The 18,959-nt window shown below is 37.9% G+C and overlaps 1 protein-coding gene across 2 annotated transcripts in view; it reads left to right on the top strand.

Moving 5' to 3' along the window:
- LOC138175084 (uncharacterized) overlaps positions 1 to 18,959 on the top strand; it is an 83,145-nt gene that overhangs the window by 17,458 nt on the left and 46,728 nt on the right. The window contains exon 1 of one of the 2 annotated variants that reach the window (XM_069105399.1): positions 3,125 to 3,187. The exons of the other annotated variant lie outside the window; for it this stretch is intronic. Within the exon in view, the coding sequence (XP_068961500.1) occupies positions 3,182 to 3,187 (6 nt within the window). The 5' untranslated portion in view covers positions 3,125 to 3,181. Of the gene's footprint in view, positions 1 to 3,124; positions 3,188 to 18,959 lie in introns of those variants that run through there. 2 annotated transcript variants of the gene reach the window in all.

Genomic DNA, 18,959 nt, shown 5'->3' with positions numbered 1-18,959 from the left:
ACAGTCAGTGCTTTTTCTACCAGACAGTCTGTTTTGATGTAAGGAATCTACTTGGAAGAACCTTGCCAATAGTCACAGTAGTAGTCTCAGCACCTCTTCAAAATTTTTACCTTTTGTTTAATGATTTTTTTTTTTAAGCAATTGGGGTTAAGTAACTTGCTCAAGGTTACACGGCCAGTTATTTTTGGGTGTGGTGCTAAGTATCTGAGCCCGGATTAGATCGCAGGTCATCCCAACTCTGGGGCTGGTGCTCTTATTCTCTGAGCCACCTGGCTGTCCCTTGTCTAATGATTTTTAAGTTAAATATAGAACTAGTTTTTATTATTGAACCTGAATCTGTGTCATATCTTGTTCTAGATGTTAGTGCTTTTTATTTACGGAGGTTACTTAACCTACTATAATTCAAAATTTCAAGGCATATGTTAAAAAAAACTTTAATCAAATGAAGTAGTTTACAAATATTACACTCTGCATGCTACATCTCATGCAGTATGCCTACTTTCCAATGATGAGCTGATGGAAGGTCAGGAATGAACCAATAGAGAAGCCTCTTCTCCCTCTAATGTTCTAACACCAATAGGCCATTACTCTTATTTATTAACACATGTCCTGGATCAAGGTCAATCTGCACAGCAACACTAAGTAAATATAATCACTTTCTCAACAGCAATACTATGCTTCTGTGGATTAGGCTCTGTTGTGAAGAATCCTATAGCTTTTTACCTTGATGTAACAGAAATTTCCAAAATAACTGAAGTTGAATTTTTTTGTTGTTGGGTTGGTTTTTTTTTTTTAAACCATATGACATTAAATGAATCCACAAGTAGGTGGCACAGTGGACAGAGTGCCTGACCTGGAGTCAGGAAGACTCGTCTTCCTGAGTTCAAATCTGGCCTCATACACTTCCTAGCATTGGGACCCTAGGCAAGTCACTTAACCCTGTTTACCTCAGTTTTCTCATCTGTAAAATAAACTGGAGAAGGAAATGGTAAAACACTCCAGTATTTCTGCCAAGAAAACCTCAAATAAGGTCACAAATAGCTGGACACAGCTGAAGCGATAAAATAAGAAAAATAAGAAATCACCAACCATTTCTTGTCAGTCTAATCATTTTTGTGGTGAAGGAACTCATGCCTACTTCAGAAGTATAAATGGTTCTGGTGGATCTATGATACCAGCACAATGATTTATCCATAAATTTAATTTCAATTTACTTTGTAGATGAAAAATAGTTTGGTAAGTTTTTTTTTAAAAACAATTGGGGTTAAGTAACTTGCTCAAGGTTACACGGCCAGTTATTTTTGGGTGTGGTGCTAAGTATCAGAGCCCGGATTAGATCACAGGTCATCCCGTCTCTGGGGCCAGTGCTCTTACTCACTGTACTACCTGGCCGCCCCTTTTGTTTGTTTTTCTGTCAGTCCATTTTCATCTGCTTTTCTGTGTCGCTGCTAATCATAGCAAGTGCTTTGAGAAATTTTTATAGAATTGGAAGGGACCTTGGAGATTATATAATCCAACCCCTTTATTTTATAAACAAGGAAACTGAAGCAAGAACTGGACACAAGATCACACAACTAGTTAGTGACCAAGCTGTGATTAGAAATGAGCTTCCACCATAGCACAAGTTGTTTCTCATTCATAACAATGAATTTGCTATACCAATATCCATGGAAAGAACAACAAAACAAGAATACTCTACAATTATAATGCCTAAATCTGTCACTTGAGAAGAGTGAAGAAAATTCACCTCTCTCCCCTACAGGTTCAGGAATTCTGGGCATGACATATTGCACATATACAACTTAGTTGATGTGTTTGTCGTGTTTGCCAAACTGCTTTTTCAGTCTTTTTTATCTTTTGTCATGAGAAATGACTTGTAGGGTGTTGGTTAAGGAACTCTGTATTGGAGATGGAGATTATATAAAAATAAAAGATCTCAATAAAATCCAATCACTTGCTGTCATAGTTAAGATCCATATAATAAATTTGTTAAATAGGAAATGAAAAATAAAAACAATACTTTAAATATGGCTAAGAATGTGGTTTTGTTGTCTGTTAAAAAGTGGCTTTTGATTCCCACTATGTTGTGTTGAAGTTTGCTTGCTTTGCTGGTGAATATTGGAGGAGGGATGTCAATGGACCCCCAAGAGAATTTGTTATTAATTATTAGCAGCTACCTATCGAGGCACTTTAACATCATAGAGTTGGAGTTAGGATTTTTAAAAACTGGTTCCAGAGAGGAAGAGAAAGCAGGGATTAGGAACCTTCTAAAGCCAATGGATTACTAAGACAAGATAATACCCATGAATGCTAGTAATGGTATTACCAGTTTAGTGCAGAGTAGAAGGCTAGAGTAGGAAAAGTGAAATAATGAAGAGAGAAATTAAATTCAGGTCCACAAACATCTAGTAAAGCATTTACTCTATGCCAAGTGCTGTGCTAAGTGTTAGTGATACAGAGAGAGTGATACAAATGGCCCCTGCCTTCAGGGAGCTTACATTGTATGGCAGGGAATAAAACATGTACACCAGAAAGTAAATACAAAGTAATTTGTAGAGGCACAAAAACAGAAAAATAAGAGGTAAAGAATGAAACATGGCCACTTACTGTTATTATCAGTATTAGGCGGGTAAGTGGTGTGGTGAATAGAGTGCTAGGCCTAGAATGAAGAGTTCAGATGTGGCCTCAGACAGTTATTAGTTGTGTGATTCTGCCTGGGCAAGACATTTAACCCCTCATAGTCTCAGTTTCCTCATCTGTCAGATGAGGATAATAGTAGCACCTCTTTCCCCAGGTTGTTGTGAAGATGAAATGAAATGTATGTAAAGCACTTTGCAAACCTTTACTAGGTTTGCTGTTGGTAGTAGTAATATCATGATTCATTGAACCCTGCCACCCAAGTCCTTTTTATAATTTATTGTTGTTGATCTTGAAAGACTACACAAAGATTACTATAATTAGAAGAAGAAAACTCTATAAAAGGAAAAGAAAAACAACTGAAAGAACGAACTTGGAAAATTACCAGAAAGCAAAGGTTCAAAGTCTTGACTCAGCACCACTGTTAATCAAACATTGAAAGATAAACTCTAGTGATTTAGCACAATTTTCCTACTCAGATCTTGCTTTCAGACTTGAACACTGTGGTGTTGGCTCAAGTTACACTTTGTGAATATTTTTGGAAATGACTGTGAGTAAAACATGACTTTAGAATTTACTTTCCTTAAGGAAATTAAACATTTATAAGACAAATGCTTCTATTGAGAAATTAAAACAGAACTAGCTTGCTTTAACTTTGTTATTTCATGTTTTGGTTTGAACTGACTGACATTTTGTTTAAAAAATCTTTAGGAGAAAAATTTTCTCCTTTCTTCATAAATGTCTTTGTAATTAAACTGTATTAATGTCTTAATGTTTATCATTTTGAATATACAATAACTTTATGAACTTAAATTACATTGAAATTTAATTGTGATAGACTGCATTTGAGTATTTCCTACAACTAAATATAAGTTATCAAGGTTACAATTTAGCTAAAATGTGCCTTTGGTGAGTACCAGGCCATGCTAGGAACTGATAATAGAATCAATTAATCTGATTTTGATTCCTGCATTTAAGAAAAAAAGAATGTCATGTTTTGCCCTTTTAAAAATATGGGAAATGGGTAACAGAGTTGCAAAATGGCACCCAGTACTATGCCCAGTGCTAGTACAGAGGTCCCCTGAAATCTCTTTCTGACCAACTGTTCTTTCATCTTACTGTGCCCGGGTGTTATTCCCAGTGCCGCCACCACCACAGCCCCAAACTGGTACTGCTTCTGCCATACCATGGTCTCAGCCAGCTCCTACCCCAGTATCCACAGACATCTCTTTCTATCTTCCTAAATTTCCTTGGCTATAAAAACAACTCAATATGATTTCTTGTTGGTTTTCCCATTCAGAATTTGGTTCAGAGAGATTATTTAAGTTGTTGTAGAATATCTTTGTAGTATATTGGAAAAGCTTGGTAAAAAAAATGCTCACTTTATTTACTCTTTTTAAAAAATCTTATTTATTTATTTACTTTTAGTTTACAACATTCAATTCCACAATCCCTTGAGCTTCAAATTTTCTCCCCCTCCCTCTCCTTCCCTCCCACTCCATGGCGGCATGCAGGCAAATATAGGATCTACATTAAACATTAGTCAGGTCATAAAGAAGGATTATAAACAATGGAATGAACAATGGGAAAGAGGAAACAAAACAAGAAAAGGAAAAAGAGCAAGTAGTTTGCTTCAATCTGCATTCAGACTCTGTAGTTCTTTCTCTGGATGTGGATATCTCTTTCCATCATGAGTCTTTTGGAGTTGTCTTATAACCTTACATTGCTGAGAGGAGCCCAGTCTATCAAAGTTAGTTATCACACATATGTTGTGCCTATAATTGTATACAAATTTCTCCTGGTTCTTCTCTTCTCACTCAACATTAGTTTATGTAAGTCTCTCCGGGTTTTTATGAAGTCCGTCTGCTCCTTATTTCTTATAGCCCAATAGTATTCCATTACATCCATATACCACAAGTTGTTTAGCCATTCCCTAATTGATGGGCATCCCCTTGATTTCCAGTTCTTTGCCACCACAAAAAGAGGTGCTATAAATATTTTTGCACATACAGGTCCCCTTCCCACTTCTATTATCTCTTTGGGATAGAGCCCCAGAAGTGGTATTGCTGGGTCAAAGACTATGCACTTATTTATACCATTTTGGGCATAGTTCCAGATTGTTCTCCAGAATGGTTGGGTCAGTTCACAACTCCACCGACAATACATTAGTGTTCCAATTTTTCCACATCCTCTCCAGCATTTATCTTTTTCCTGTTTTGTCATCTTAGCCAATCTGACCGGTGAGATGTGGTACCTCAGAGCTGTTTTGATTTGCATTTCTCTAATCAATAGTGATTTAGAGCATTTTTTCATATGCTTATAGATATCTTTAATTTCATCCTCTAAAAACTGCCTGTTCACATCCTTTGACTATTTATCAATTGGGGAATAACTTGTATTCTTATAGATTTGACTCAGTTCTCTGTATATTTTTAGAAATGAGGCTTTTATCAGAGACACTGGTTGTGAAAATTCTTCCCCAATTTTCTACTTCCCTCTTAATCTTGGTTAGATTGGCTTTATTTGTATAGAAACTTTTCAATTTAATGTAATCAAAATTATCCATTTTGTATTTTATAGTGCTCTCTAACTCTTGTTTGGTCATAAAATCTTCCCTTCTCCATAAATCTGACAGGTAAATTATTCCTTGCTTTCCCAGATTGCTTACAGTGTTAGCCTTTATAACTACATCATGAACCTATTTCAACTTGATTTTGGTATCCTGTGTTAGATATTGGTCTATGCCCAGTTTCTACCATACTATATTCCAGTTTTCCCAGCAGTTTTTGTCATATAGTGAGTTCTTATCCCCTAAACTGGGATCTTTGGGTTTATCAAACACAAGATTACTATAGTCATTGACTGCTGAGTCTTGTGTACCCAATCTATTCCATTGATACACTACTCTATTCCTCAGCCTGTACCAAGTACTTTTGATGACTGCTGCTTTATAATACAGATTAAAATCTGGTATGGCCATGCCACCTTCCCTAGCATTTATTTTCATTAATTCCCTTGATATTCTGGACCTTTTGTTTTTCCAAATGAATTTTGTTACTATTTTTTCTAGCTCTATAAAGTAAATTTTTGGTAGATTGATTGGTATGGCACTAAATATATAATTTAATTTAGGTAAAATTGTCATTTTTATTATATTAGCTTGACCCAGCCATGAGCAACTGATGTTTTTTGAATTAGTTAGATCTGACTTTATTTGTGTGAAAAGTGTTTTGTAATTGTGTTCATATAGGTCCTGGGTTTGTTTTGGCAGGTAGATTCCCAAATATTTTATAATGTCTACAGTAACTTTAAATGGAATTTCTCTTTCTATCTCTTGCTGTTGGATTTCATTAGAAATATATAGGAATGCCGAGATTTATGTGGGTTTATTTTATATCCTTAAACTTTGCCAAAACACTCTACTTACTCTTAAGGAACTTACAGTCTAATGAGGGAAACAAAATATTTATGAGTATATACAAAACAAAAACAATAATTATAAATAAATTCAGTGAAGGGTACTTGGGGAGTTGGAGCAAGCCTATGAACAAATAGTTTTATCTTTCTGTTCCTTCTTTTTCTCCTTTCCCCTTCCCCTTTCCCCTCCTTCTCCTCTTACCTAGAAGTATAGAAGTAGGGGTGGCTAGGTGGTGCAGTGAATAGATCACTGACCCTGGAGTCAGGAGGACCTGAGTTCAAATCTAGCCTCAGACACTTAACACAAAAACTAGCCATGTGACTTTGGGCAAGTCATTTGATCCCAATTGCCCTACCTGCCCTCCTCCAAAAAAGCAAAAAAAAGAAAGTCTAGAAGTTACTCACAGGAACAGTCCCATCACTAATCAGCATGGGAGTTTGATCTGCTCTTTTCCCAGCCTGAGCCAGTTCACCCCTCTTGAGGCAGACGGGCTGTTCTCCCTTCCTGTACTACTGCAGGGCTCACCATCATTGAGACAGGTTCAGTACAAGCCCTTGATCATTTTAATCCACTGCAGCTTGGAACTCCCTATTTTGATAGATCCACCAACCTCAGTCTCCCCAAAAGTAGAAATTACAGGTGGCAAAAGTAGGAATTACACTCCTGGCAATAAATAGTTTTCAAGAAATTCTATGAACAACCATCTGGAAAAACACTGAAAGTTGGTAATAATAAAAAATTACAAATCAAAATAAACAAGTTTCATTTTACAACCATTAAATTGGCAAAGATGAGAAAAGACAGCAATAAATCCTAAATGCTGATGAGACTATGAAAAGTTGAGTACATTAGTGAGTTGTGGTGGAGCTATAAATTGATCAAATCATTCTGAAAAAATAGCTAGGGATTATATGAGAAAAGTGAGTAGATTGTTAATACTCTTTGTCTTAGCATTATCTCTACTGAACATATGTCTCAAGGAAGTAAAAGACAAACAAGATACAACATATACCAAAGTATTCACAAAAGAGCTTTTTATGGTAGCAAGGAATTGTAAACTAAGTGCTCAATGATTGGGGAATCACTGAGCAAATTGTGGTATGTGAATATAACTTAAGAAATGATGAATGAGGAATTCAGAGAAAGATGGGAAGACTTACATGAACTGATTCAGAGTAAAATAAGCAGAACCAGAAAAATGGTATGCATAATGCATAAAAACAGTATACATAATAACTACTCAAGAACACTAAAATGATGCCAAATGCTATGTATACATAATGAGTAGTCTTGGCCAGAAAGAATAGACGAAGAAATTCACCTCCCTCATTTCACTGTAGAAGTGGTAGGAGTAGGAACATAGAATTTTGTACAGGGTGACATGATTTTGTTTAATAGCTGCTATCTTTTAAAAAATTTGTTACAAGGGAAAGATCACTGGGTGTGAGGGATGGAAGGAAAACTAATTCTGGGGATAACTTTGATGTTCAAATAAAAGGTGTCAATAAAATGGGGAAGAAGCAAATATAAGGAATTCAGAGGATCTTGGGAATATCTGTACAGACTGATATTAAACAGCAAAAGCAGCACCAAGAAAATAGTATCTACAGTGACCTCAATAAGATAAAGTACTTTTTAAAAATCATAATTCAAATTAATCTAACAACCAATCGATTCCAGAGGATTAATGAAACTTGTATTTCCCTTGAATGTTGCACAAATTGCCAAATATAACAAACTGACATCAGTTATGTCTGGTTGTTTCTATTATGAGGGAGGGTTCTATGGGGAAAGAAAGGGAACAGGGTTATTGGAAATATCAGTGATGTAAAAAATATAAAACATAAAAAAAGTTTACGTGAATTTAGTTTACACAAATGTAAGCTAGCACTTGTTTGTTAATGTTAATTTTTGTTTGGCAGACCTAGAATTCAGATCAAAAGATTTTATAAATATAGTGCTAAAACATTCCAAGATTTGAGCCTTATATCAAGAATAGATTGATTATTTTTTAAGACATTTTAAGTTGGGTAAATTCAAGAACTGTCTTTTAAAATTTTGTCTACTCTAATGGATAGGCAGACTAATTCAGTAAGCTAAGATGAGAACTTCTGGATATTTCTGACTCTGTGTCAATTACTGTAATTAATATCATTGTACAAAACAGGGGAAAATATACATTGGTTTTTATATAATACAGCAGAATTTCCACATACTTGAAAAGAAAAGGAGAGTAGTAATAAATCTTTCACTAATTTTTTCCAGTTAATTTTTACTTAGAAGGAAGGGGTGGGAAAATTACTTGGACTTGCACTTAACATCTGAAATGTACATTATAATAACATCCATGCATAATGTAATGGGAACAATAATCCTTAAATTATGGGTAATTATCCCACAATATCTTTTACATTAAATCCACTTTAACATTAAATGCAGTAAATGTAACATCAATACCAAGTGCCACTAGACAGAATTAGTAATTAGTAATCGGCATAATTTAGCCAGCAGTCCAGAAAGTGTTAGGGATTAAAATCATAAGGCATGGGACATATTCCCTTTCTTCAGGGAATTTAAAATCTAATTTTGGAGACAGCATATATCCAGGAGTACTTCTGCAGTATGTGACCATTATCACCGCAGGAAATCTATTCTCCCAGATTTTTCCCTACCCTACAACTTTCTGGAAGTTCAGTGGAGAGAGTAAACAATTCCCAAAGTATAAAGGTTGAAAGCCAGTTTCTACAGCTCTATGTTCCCCTGAGTGGGGGAGATTTCTCCAACTGGAATCCATTTCTCTCTCACCTCCCACTCAGTCACCACCAGTTAAGATTTTTTAAAATTAAATTTTATGTTTATTTTTAGTTTACATCATGCATTTCTACAAGATTTTGAGTTACAAATTTTTTCCCTGTCTTTCCCCTACCCACCACCCCAAAAGAGCAATCCCACTGTATACCCCCTCCCCCAATCTGCTCTCTCCTATATCCTCCCCCAACCCCTTTCCGACTTTCTTATAGGGCAAGATGGATCTCCATATCCCAGTGCCTGTATATCTTATTTCCCAATTAAAATAATAATAATAATAATAATTTTTTAAAAAAACATTTTATTTAAAACTTTGAATTCCAGATTCTTCCCCTTCTTCCCTCCTCACCCACCCTTACTGGGAAGATAAGCAAATCAATAGAGGTTGTACATGTGTAGTTACGCAAAACATTTCCATAGTGGATATATTGTAAAAGACTGACTATATTTCCCTCCATCCTATGCCTCTCCCCACTTGTTCTATATTCTCTACTTTGACCCTGTCCCTTTTCAAAAGTATATGCTTCTAACTACCCTTCCCCCCAACCTGCCCTCCCCTCCTTCATCACCCCCTCATCACCTTCCCCCCTACTCTCCTGTAGGACAAGATACCCAATTTAGTGTGTATGTCATTCCCTCCCTATGCCAAATTCAATGAGAGTAAGGTTGACGCATTCCCTTTTGCCTTCGTGTTCTTCCTCTCCATTGTAACAGTTATCCCTTGCCTCTTCTATATGAGATAATTTACCCCATTCTGTCTCTCCCCATTTCCTCTCATATTCTTCTCTCACCTCTCAATTTCAACTTTTAAATATCATCCGTTCCTATTCAATTGATCCTGTGCCCTCTGTCTATATATACCTGTACACATATATACACACTCATATGTGTATTCATATGCACATATATCCTCCTATATAGACATATATATGTATGCATACTATATATATATATATATATATACACATTTATATTCCCTTCAACTATTCTCATACTGATAAAAGTTTTATCAGTTACAATTATTGTTTTTCCATGTAGGAATGTTAATAGTTCAATTTTGATAAGTTCCTTATGATTTCTTTTTCCTGTTTACCTTCTCATGCTTCTCTTGCTTCTTGTATCTGAATGTCAAATTTTCTATTCAACTCTGGTTTTTTCATCAAGAATGCTTGAAAGTCCTCTATTCCACTGAATGACCATATTTTCCCCTGAAACATTATACTCAGTTTTGCTGGGTAGGTGACTCTTGGTTTTAATTCTAGCTCCTTTGATCTCCAGAATATCATATTCTAAGCCCTTCAATCCCTTAATGTAGAAGCTGCTAGATCCTGTGTGTTTATCATCAGTGTGTTTCCACAATATTCAAATTGTTTCTTCTTGGCTCCTTGTAATATTTTCTCCTTAATCTGGGAATTCTGGAACCTGGCTATCATATTCCTAGGAGTTTTCTTTTTGAGATCTTTTTCAAGAGGTGATTGGTGAATTCTTTCAATTTCTATTTTGCCCTCTGATTCTAGAATACCAGGGCAGTTTTCCTTGAGAATTTCTTGAAGGATGATTTCTAGGTTCTCTTTTTGATCATGGCTTTCAGGTAGTCCAATAATTTTTAAATTCTCTCTCCTGGATCTCTTTTCCAAGTCAGTGGTTTTTCCAATGAGATATTTCACATTGCCTTCTATTTTTCCATTTGTTTGGATCTGTTTAATAGTATATTGATTTTTTTTAATGGGTGGGGAAAGGATTTCCTCTTTATTTTTTTTCATTTTTCAAATGCTTTATTAACTTCTGATTTACATCATTAATTTCTGCCAGATTTTGAGTTACAAATTTTCTCCCCATTTTTCCCCTACCCACCGCCCCAAAATAACAGTCCCACAGGATATCCCCTCCTCCAATCTGCTCTCTCTCATATTTTCTTCCATACCCCTTTCGACTTTTCCACTAGGGCATGGTGGATCTCTATGCCCCACTGCCTGTATATCTTATTTCTCAATTGCATATAAAAGAGTAATAATAATAGTATATATATATATATATTAAACATTTGATTTTAAAACTTTGAATTCCAGATTCATTCGCTTCCTCCCTTGTCACCCACCCTTACTGGGAAGATAAGCAGTTCAGTATAGGTTATACATGTGTAGCTAATGCAAAACATTAACATAGTAGATATATTGTAAAAGACTGATTATATTTCCCTCCCTTCTATCCCACCTCCCACTTGTTCTATTCTCTACTTTGATCCTGTCCCTTTTCAAAAGTGGGTGCTTCCAACTTCCCTCTCCCCCAGCCTGCCCTCCCTTCCATCATCTCCCCTCTCATCCCCTTCCCCCCTACTCTCCTGTAGGGTGAGATACCCTGTTTAGTGTGTATTTCATTCGCTCCCCAAGCCAAATTCAATGAGAATAAGGTTGACACATTCCCTTTTGCCTTCCTATTCTTCCCCTCCATTGTAACCATTTTATTTTCCCTTGCCTCTTCTATATGAGATAGTTCACCCCATTCTGTCTCTCCCCATCTCCTCTCATTATATTCCTCTCTCACCTCTTAATTTCACCTTTTAAGTATCATCCTTTCCTATTAAATTGGTCCTGTGCCCTCTCTGTATACCTGTAAACATATATACACACATTCACATATGTATTCATATGCCCATATACCCTCATATTTCATATATTTCTATTCCCTTCAACTATTTTCATACTGAGAAAAGTTTCATCAGTTACAATTATTGTTTTTCCATGTAGGAATGTAAATAGTTCAACTTTGATAAATTCCTTATGATTTCTTTTCCCTGTTTACCTTCTTATGCTTTTCTTGCTTCTTGTATCTGAATGTCAAGTTTTCTATTCAACTCTGGTTTTTTCATCAAGAATGTTTAAAAGTCCTCTATTCCACTGAATGATCATATTTTCCCCTGAAACATGATACTCAGTTTTGCTGGGTAGGTGATTCTTGGTTTTAATCCCAGCTCCTTTGACCTCCGGAATATCATATTCCAGACCCTTTGATCCCTCAGTGTAGAAGCTGCCAGATCCTGGGTTATCCTGATTGTATTTCTACAATATTCAAATTGTTTCTTCCTGGCTGCTTGTAATATTCTCTCCTTAATCTGGGAATTCCGGAACCTTGCTATAATATTCCTAGGAATTTTCTTTTGGGGATCTTTTTCAGGAGGTGATCGGTGGATTCTTTCAACCTCTATTTTGCCCTCTGGTTCTAAAACATCAGCGCAGTTTTCTTTGAGAACTTCCTGGAGGATGATTTCTAGGTTCTTACTTTGGTCATGGCTTTCAGGTAGTCCAATAATTTTTAAATTCTCTCTCCTGGATCTATTTTCCAGGTCAGTGGTTTTTCCCATGAGATATTTCACATTGCCTTCTATTCTTTCATTTGTTTGGCTCTGTTTAATAGCATCTTGATTTCTCATAAGTCATTAGCTTCCATTTGCTCCAATCTAATTCTGAAGCAATGATTCTCTTCAGTGAGCTTTTGAGATTCTTTTTGGCAAATTCAGCTTTTTAAGGCATTCTTCTCCTCATTGCCTTTTTGAGCTTCTTTTGCCATCTGAATTAGTCTATTTTTTTAAAGTGTTATTTTTTTCCTCAGTCAGGCTGTGGATTCTCATTTCATAATTTTCTTGCATCTTTCTCATTTCTCTTCCCAATTTTTCCTCCACTTCTCTTGTCTGCTTCTTAAGGTCCTCTATGGCCTGTAACCAGCTCGTATTTTCCTTTGAAGCCTTTGGTGACTTCACTGTGTTCCTCCTGTTCCATGCTTTGCTCCTTTTTGTCCCCAAAATAGGAGTGTAATGTTGGAATCTTCTGTCTGCTTTGTTTCCTTTGCCTGGTCATGTCGCCCCTCAGTCACTTGACCCCTGGGCTTTTTGCCACAGTAGGACTCTGCCACCAGACAGGAGAGCTTTTGTCCCAAACGCTGGGGTTTTCTCAGCTGCTGGAGGTATTAGTTGGGTGCCCTCTTGGAAGCCTCCACACACTCTGGCAACCTGGTCACACACTCCAGGACCTTCACCCTAGACTACAATCCACATCCAAGTAGGTTAAAGCAAGAGCTTTAGATTGATCGCTTGGTTCCCCTACACTCTGCAGGCCAGTAGCTGAGGCTGCCACGTGGTGCTGGCTGGCTGTGCCAGCGTCTCAGCAGCCTTCTTGCCCTGGGGGCAAAAGCTGAAGTACTCCCTCTTACTGGGTCCCAAAGTCCAGACTGCACTGACCTCTCACTTTGTCCTTCACATCTATGTGTTGATAATTCTGGAGATGGCTACAGCTGCTGGTGATCTGGAGTCCCTCCAACTGGTGGCTGGTCAGGCCCTCTCCCTGGGGCTAAAACCTCCAGCTCATGCAGGCCAGGCCTTGGCTCCCAGAGTGCTGCACTGGCTGATTCCTGCCGGGATGTCCTCAGCAGGAGGTTAGCTTCTCTGTGTCATTTTGTGGGTTGTGCAGCTTTAAAGTTTGTTCAGAGTCCCCTTTTTACATTGATTGGAGAAGGTGGAAGCCAGAGCCACTCAGAGGTCCTGCTTCTACTCCACCATCTTTTAGTATCTTGATTTCTCATAAAGTCATTAGCTTCCATTTGCTCCAATCCAATTCTGAAGGAATTATTCTCTTCAGTGAGCTTTTGAAATTCTTTTTCCATCTGGCAAATTTGGCTTTTAAAGGCATTCTTCTTCTCATTGGCTTTTTGGGCCTCTTTTGCCATGAGAGTTAATCTGTTCTTTAAGGTGTTATTTTCTTCATTCAGGTTATTGACTCTCTTTTCATGATTTTCTTTTATCATTCTCATTTCTCTTCCCAATTTTTCCTCCACTTCTCTTACTTGATTTTCAGAATCCTTCTTGAGCTCCTCCTTGGCCTGTAATCAGTTCATGTTTTTCTTGGAAGCTTTTGGTGCAGGAGTTTTGACTTCATTGTCTTCCTCCCCTTCCATGCTTTGATCCTTTTTGTCCCCAAAAAAGGAATCTTAGGTTTGACTGCTGTGTTTGCTTTGCTTCCTTTATTTGCTCATGTTGCCAGTCAATTACTTGGCTTTTGAGCTCTTTGCCACAGTAGAACTTTGCTTCCAGAGGGGAGAGCTTTGTCCCAAATAGCTGATGCTTTCACAGCTGCTGGAGGTATTAGGAGGGCACCATCTCTACAGCCCCCACATGCTCTGGCTCAGTGGTCACACACCTCAGGACCACCACCCAAGTCTGCGATCCAGATCCAGGCAGGTTAAAGCAAGAACGATTACCCTCTGAATGGTTGTTTGGCCCCTCCCTACGATCTGCAGGCTAGGAGCTCTGGAGGCAGCCATGTGGAGGTGGCTGCACGGCTTCCACGCCTCCACTGCTTCTTGCTCTGGGGGCAGAGGTTGTACCACACCTCTGTCCCCCCCAGTTCCAACAGAGCTCTACACTGACATTTTACTTTTTCTTTGGCATTTACAAGTTGATATTTCTGGAAACTGCCACAGCTACTGGTGATCCACTCTCCTGAGGTGCTCTCCAGCCACTGCTGGTCGGGGCCACCCTGAGGCTAAAACCACAAGCTAAAGTGGGACTGGGCTCAGCTCCCGGCATGCTGAGATGGACCCTTACTGCCGAGCTGCCGGCTACCTTCAGCAGGAGATTTGTTTCTCTCTGTCACTTTGTGGGTTCTGCAGCTCTGAAATTTGTTGCGAGTCATATTTTATAGGTATTTGAGGTGGTTATGGGGGGAGCTCATGGAGTTTTTCTGCTTCTGTGCTGACATCCTGGCTCCACCCACCACCAGTTAAGATTAAAAAGAGCAGCTCTAGTTGCTGGGGAACAATCAAGCATCACCTGTGATATCCAAGCAAGAGTCAGTTGCCTCAGCAATGAACCTGTGTCTAGGCCCATAGGAAGTGCCCCAGTCAAGCAAATCAGGGGTTCCCCTGCTCACCTCCACTACACTGGGTTGGTAGTTATGGCTAAGGAGTGACAACAAGATTCTCCCAGGTTCTCCTTTCTTACAGGTACAGTGGTAGTGCTTCTAATATTTGCATAGCTTGATCATCTGAAAGGGATCTGGACCTGGTATCCAGGCTCTTGAATGTGGGTTGATTCTGAAACATTGGGCAGGGATTATTTTTATTTACTTATTTTTAAGCAATTGGGGTTAAGTGACTTTCTCAAGGCTACGCGGCTAGTTACTTTGTGTGGGTACCAAGTATCTGAGGCAGGAACTGATCCAGGGTCTCCCGACGCCAGGGCCAGCGCTCTTACTGCGCCACCTGGTAGCCCCGGGGATTATTTTTAAAAAGACAAGAAGTCAAGATTGGCTCCAAGAAGGAATACAAAAAAACACACATAGAATTGGAGAGGGTGGTTGAGTCGGGGGAGAGTTAGCATGGATGGTAGAGGAAACGTAGTAATGTAAATACAAAATATATCCATTAAAAATATGTTTTCAAAGCAAAAAAAAAAAAGTTATCAGTGGTCCCTAATTCCCACTAAAGGAAAAGGAAAAAAATCTATCCAAGAAGATCAAGAAACAGAAACCTTACTGTTACTTGAACAGTAGTGAAGGATCACCATTAAAACACAGCAATAAAGAATTTGCATCCAACCCATATTTGCCTTCTTATAATGAAGAAAATGCATCTATTTGTTATATCAGCATCAGCCTACTTGCTATGCCTCACACATCTTCCATCTCCTATCTCTTTTCTTTACATTGGCCATCCCTAATACCTGAATGCTTTCCCTCCTGACCTCTACCTCTTAGTTTCTCGGGCTCCCTTCAAGACTCAACTCAAATCCCTTCTGCAGTTGGCTTGTCCCAGTCCTTTACCTTGCTAATAGTTCCTCCCTCTGTGCAATTACTTTTTCTATGTCTTATATGTGCCTAGTTATTTACATGTTACCTTCCCCCACAGAACATGAGCTCCTTCAGGTTTTTCTCTTTCTTTATGTCCTTAGCATTTAGTATATTATCTGGCACACAGTAAGTAATAAATGTGCTTTGACTTGATTTGCTACATTTTTATAACAGGACTTCCCTAGTTCCTGTAATATTAGCAGTACCCTCCAAATTATTTTGTATTTATTTTGTATCTGCAACGTGGTTGTGGTACTGACCTCCAACCTTCCCCAGGCTCCCTCTTTCACTCGGCTGAGGTTGTTTTGCTCACCTCACTGTACCTACAACATTTAGGGTCTTCAGTGTAGGTCTGGTTGGAAGAGTACAAACTTAACACTGTAGTTATAAATTCCCACACATATGTTTCTGATTTACATAAAGCAAAAGCAATCAAGGTTAAGTGACTTGCCCAGGGTCACACTGTTAGTAACTGTCTATAGTCACACATGAACTCAGGTCCTCCTAACTCCAGGGCCAGTGCTCTATCTACTGCACCACCTAGCTGCCCCCACACTGACTTTTTTAAATAATTTTTTTTCTCTTTTTCATCTTTTCCCCTTTCCCCAAGAATTCCCTTTTAACAAATATTGATAGTAAAAAAAATTTCCACATTGGCCTCATATGTCTTATGCATGTTAGTATATCATCTCTTAACACCATTGATTCTTTTTAAGAAAAAAAAGTTATTGGTCTTTTTTTTTAAATATCATCAGTTTTCCTCAATATTTTTTCCCCTCCAAGAAAGCCATCTCATATAACAAATAGCATTTTTTAAGGACAAAAAAAGTAGAGGAACAATCAGCATAACTAATCATTATTTTTTAAAAGTCTGTAAATATGTGCAATGTGCAACACTTGTGGACCTCCCACCTCTGCAAAGGGGTGGGGTGGAAGGGTCTTCTCCCATCTCTTCTTTGAACCATTCTTTATAATTTTGCAACATTTGCTTTTGATTTTTTCTTTTGTGGTTGTTCTTAACATTTGCATAAAACATTTATAAAACAATATGGTGAAAACACATATAATCATAACATTTAGCTACTATGAGACAAAAGCAGGAATAATTATAATATAATATTTACTCAGTAGAAGGCAAAAGCAGGAATAATCAAAACATAACAGTCCAACCGTGAATCTCAACCACATTCTCCCACCAATGTGTACAGAATGGAATGAAGAGTCAGAAACTGGGCACACACCAGCATCTAATGAGAAAGCATCTAACTACAGAGACCCATGGGCCTAGGGCAGCTCATAGCTTTGGGCTACAGATCTTCATGTCTTTGGTCTCTTTAGGGAATAGTCTATACCACATGTCACCTGCTGGGCAAAACCACAGCTGACCACCTGCTCACATTCTAGTTCTCACGGCTCTCTTGCTGCCTTTATTTAATAATCAGTGTACGATATGGTTTTCCCCAAGTGAAATGTGACCTCCCTGAGGTCAGGGACTGAGTTGTTTCTGTCTCTGTGTCCTTAAAATTTAACACACTGCTTGGCAGACAGTAGGTACTTCATAAATGTTTACTGAATTGAAATGAGATTTCTTAAGTGCCAAATGAGTAATATAAACAAGATTATTGGAGGCAATGGGGAGAGGACTAGGTTGAGAAGCCCCCAAAAAGGCTTTCTAGAGGATGTCAGTCTTGGGATGAAGATGGAAGAAGGGTACAATGTTCAGGATTATAGGAAATCGTGGAGATTAGGCTGGATTTTAGCTGCCCTCTCAGTCCCACTACAAGTGTTCAAGCAAAGGGAATACCCACTCACAGAGTATATTGTAGAAGAGATTCTTGTTCACTCAGGAGCTGGATTAGGCAGGTTCTGAGGTCCCTTCCAGGAGATTCTATGAGTCTCCTAAGATCAGACCCAGATATATTTATTGTCTTACTTCAGAGATTGTCACATTAAAATTTTTGTTTCTTTGACCAACTTAACTATCGAGAGGAGTGACTTGTTTCTTGAACACTGTTAGTTCATACATTTGTTCTCTAGACAGAAATACCCATGTCCTTCAGGCTGCATAATTAGGTTACTTTTGTCTTTCATATTCACAAAGTGTTATGTTTAAGAGGCTTAGCAGACTCTAGCACAGTACTTGGCATGTGATAAGGGTTTAATAAATACTTGTTGACTTTATTTCTGTGGTTTAACCTCAAGATATAACAAAGCATCAAATGGCAATGTTGTCTAGCTGAATTTTTAGGGCCCAACCTCACCTCCATATTTCTTTTTTATCTTCTTTTGCCAGTTCTACTTAATTTGTACCAGTATGATCATCAGTGAGGCAGGGTAGTGCAGTGGAAAGATTATTAGCCCTAGAGTCAAGAAAATCTGGGTTCAAGTTCTGTCTCAGAATTTCTGTCTCTGCTGGCTAAGTGCAAGGCACTTAACTCTTAATTGCCTCCAGGAAACAACTCTCTAAGGCTAGCCATGAACTTGTTCAGTTTTTTAAAAAGTTGTTTTGATTCCATAATTTGTTTCCTTTTTAATCCTTTGCATGTTATTTTATATATTTGCAAATGTTATTCTGAAAAGGGGTCCAAAGGCTTCCTTAGATGTGTACATGACACACACAGAGAAAGGTTAAAAACTCTTTTAGTTTTAGCATCTTAGAGAATATACAGATATTCATTGGTAGAAGTTCCTCAAGCAGCCAGAAAGAAACAATTCAAGTATTGTGGCAACACAATCAGAATAACAAAAGATTTAGCAGCTTCTATATTAAGGGATTGGAGGGCTTGGAATATGATATTCCGGAGGTCAAAGGAGCTAGGATTAGAATCAAGAATCACCTACTCATCAAAACTGAGTATAAAACATGAGGGGGAAAAATGATATTCAATGAGGTAGAGGAATTTAATGCATTATTGAGGAAGCCAGAGCTGAATTTAAACTTTAACGTTCAAATACAAGACTCAAGAGAAGCATGAAAAAGGTAAACAGGAAAGAGAAATCATAAGAGACTTATTAAAGTTGAATTGTTTACATTCCTACACAGAAAGATGAAATTGTAACTCATGGACCCTTCTCATTATTAGGGTAGTTGGAGGGAATATATATACACAGAGGGTATATGGTGAGTTGAATAGGAAGGGATATCTTTTTTGTTTTTTGCTTTTTGGAGGGCAATTGGGGTTAAGTAACTTGCCCAAGATCACACGGCTAGTGTGTGTGTGTGTGTGTGTGTGTGTGTGTGTGTGTGTGTGTGTGTG

Source organism: Petaurus breviceps, unplaced genomic scaffold (genome assembly GCF_028583685.1).
Source record: "Petaurus breviceps papuanus isolate PSGF00001 unplaced genomic scaffold, PetGlider_PUasm1.0 76, whole genome shotgun sequence".
Taxonomy (NCBI): Eukaryota; Metazoa; Chordata; class Mammalia; order Diprotodontia; family Petauridae; genus Petaurus; species Petaurus breviceps.
This window is presented reverse-complemented; position numbering and strand designations above follow the sequence as displayed.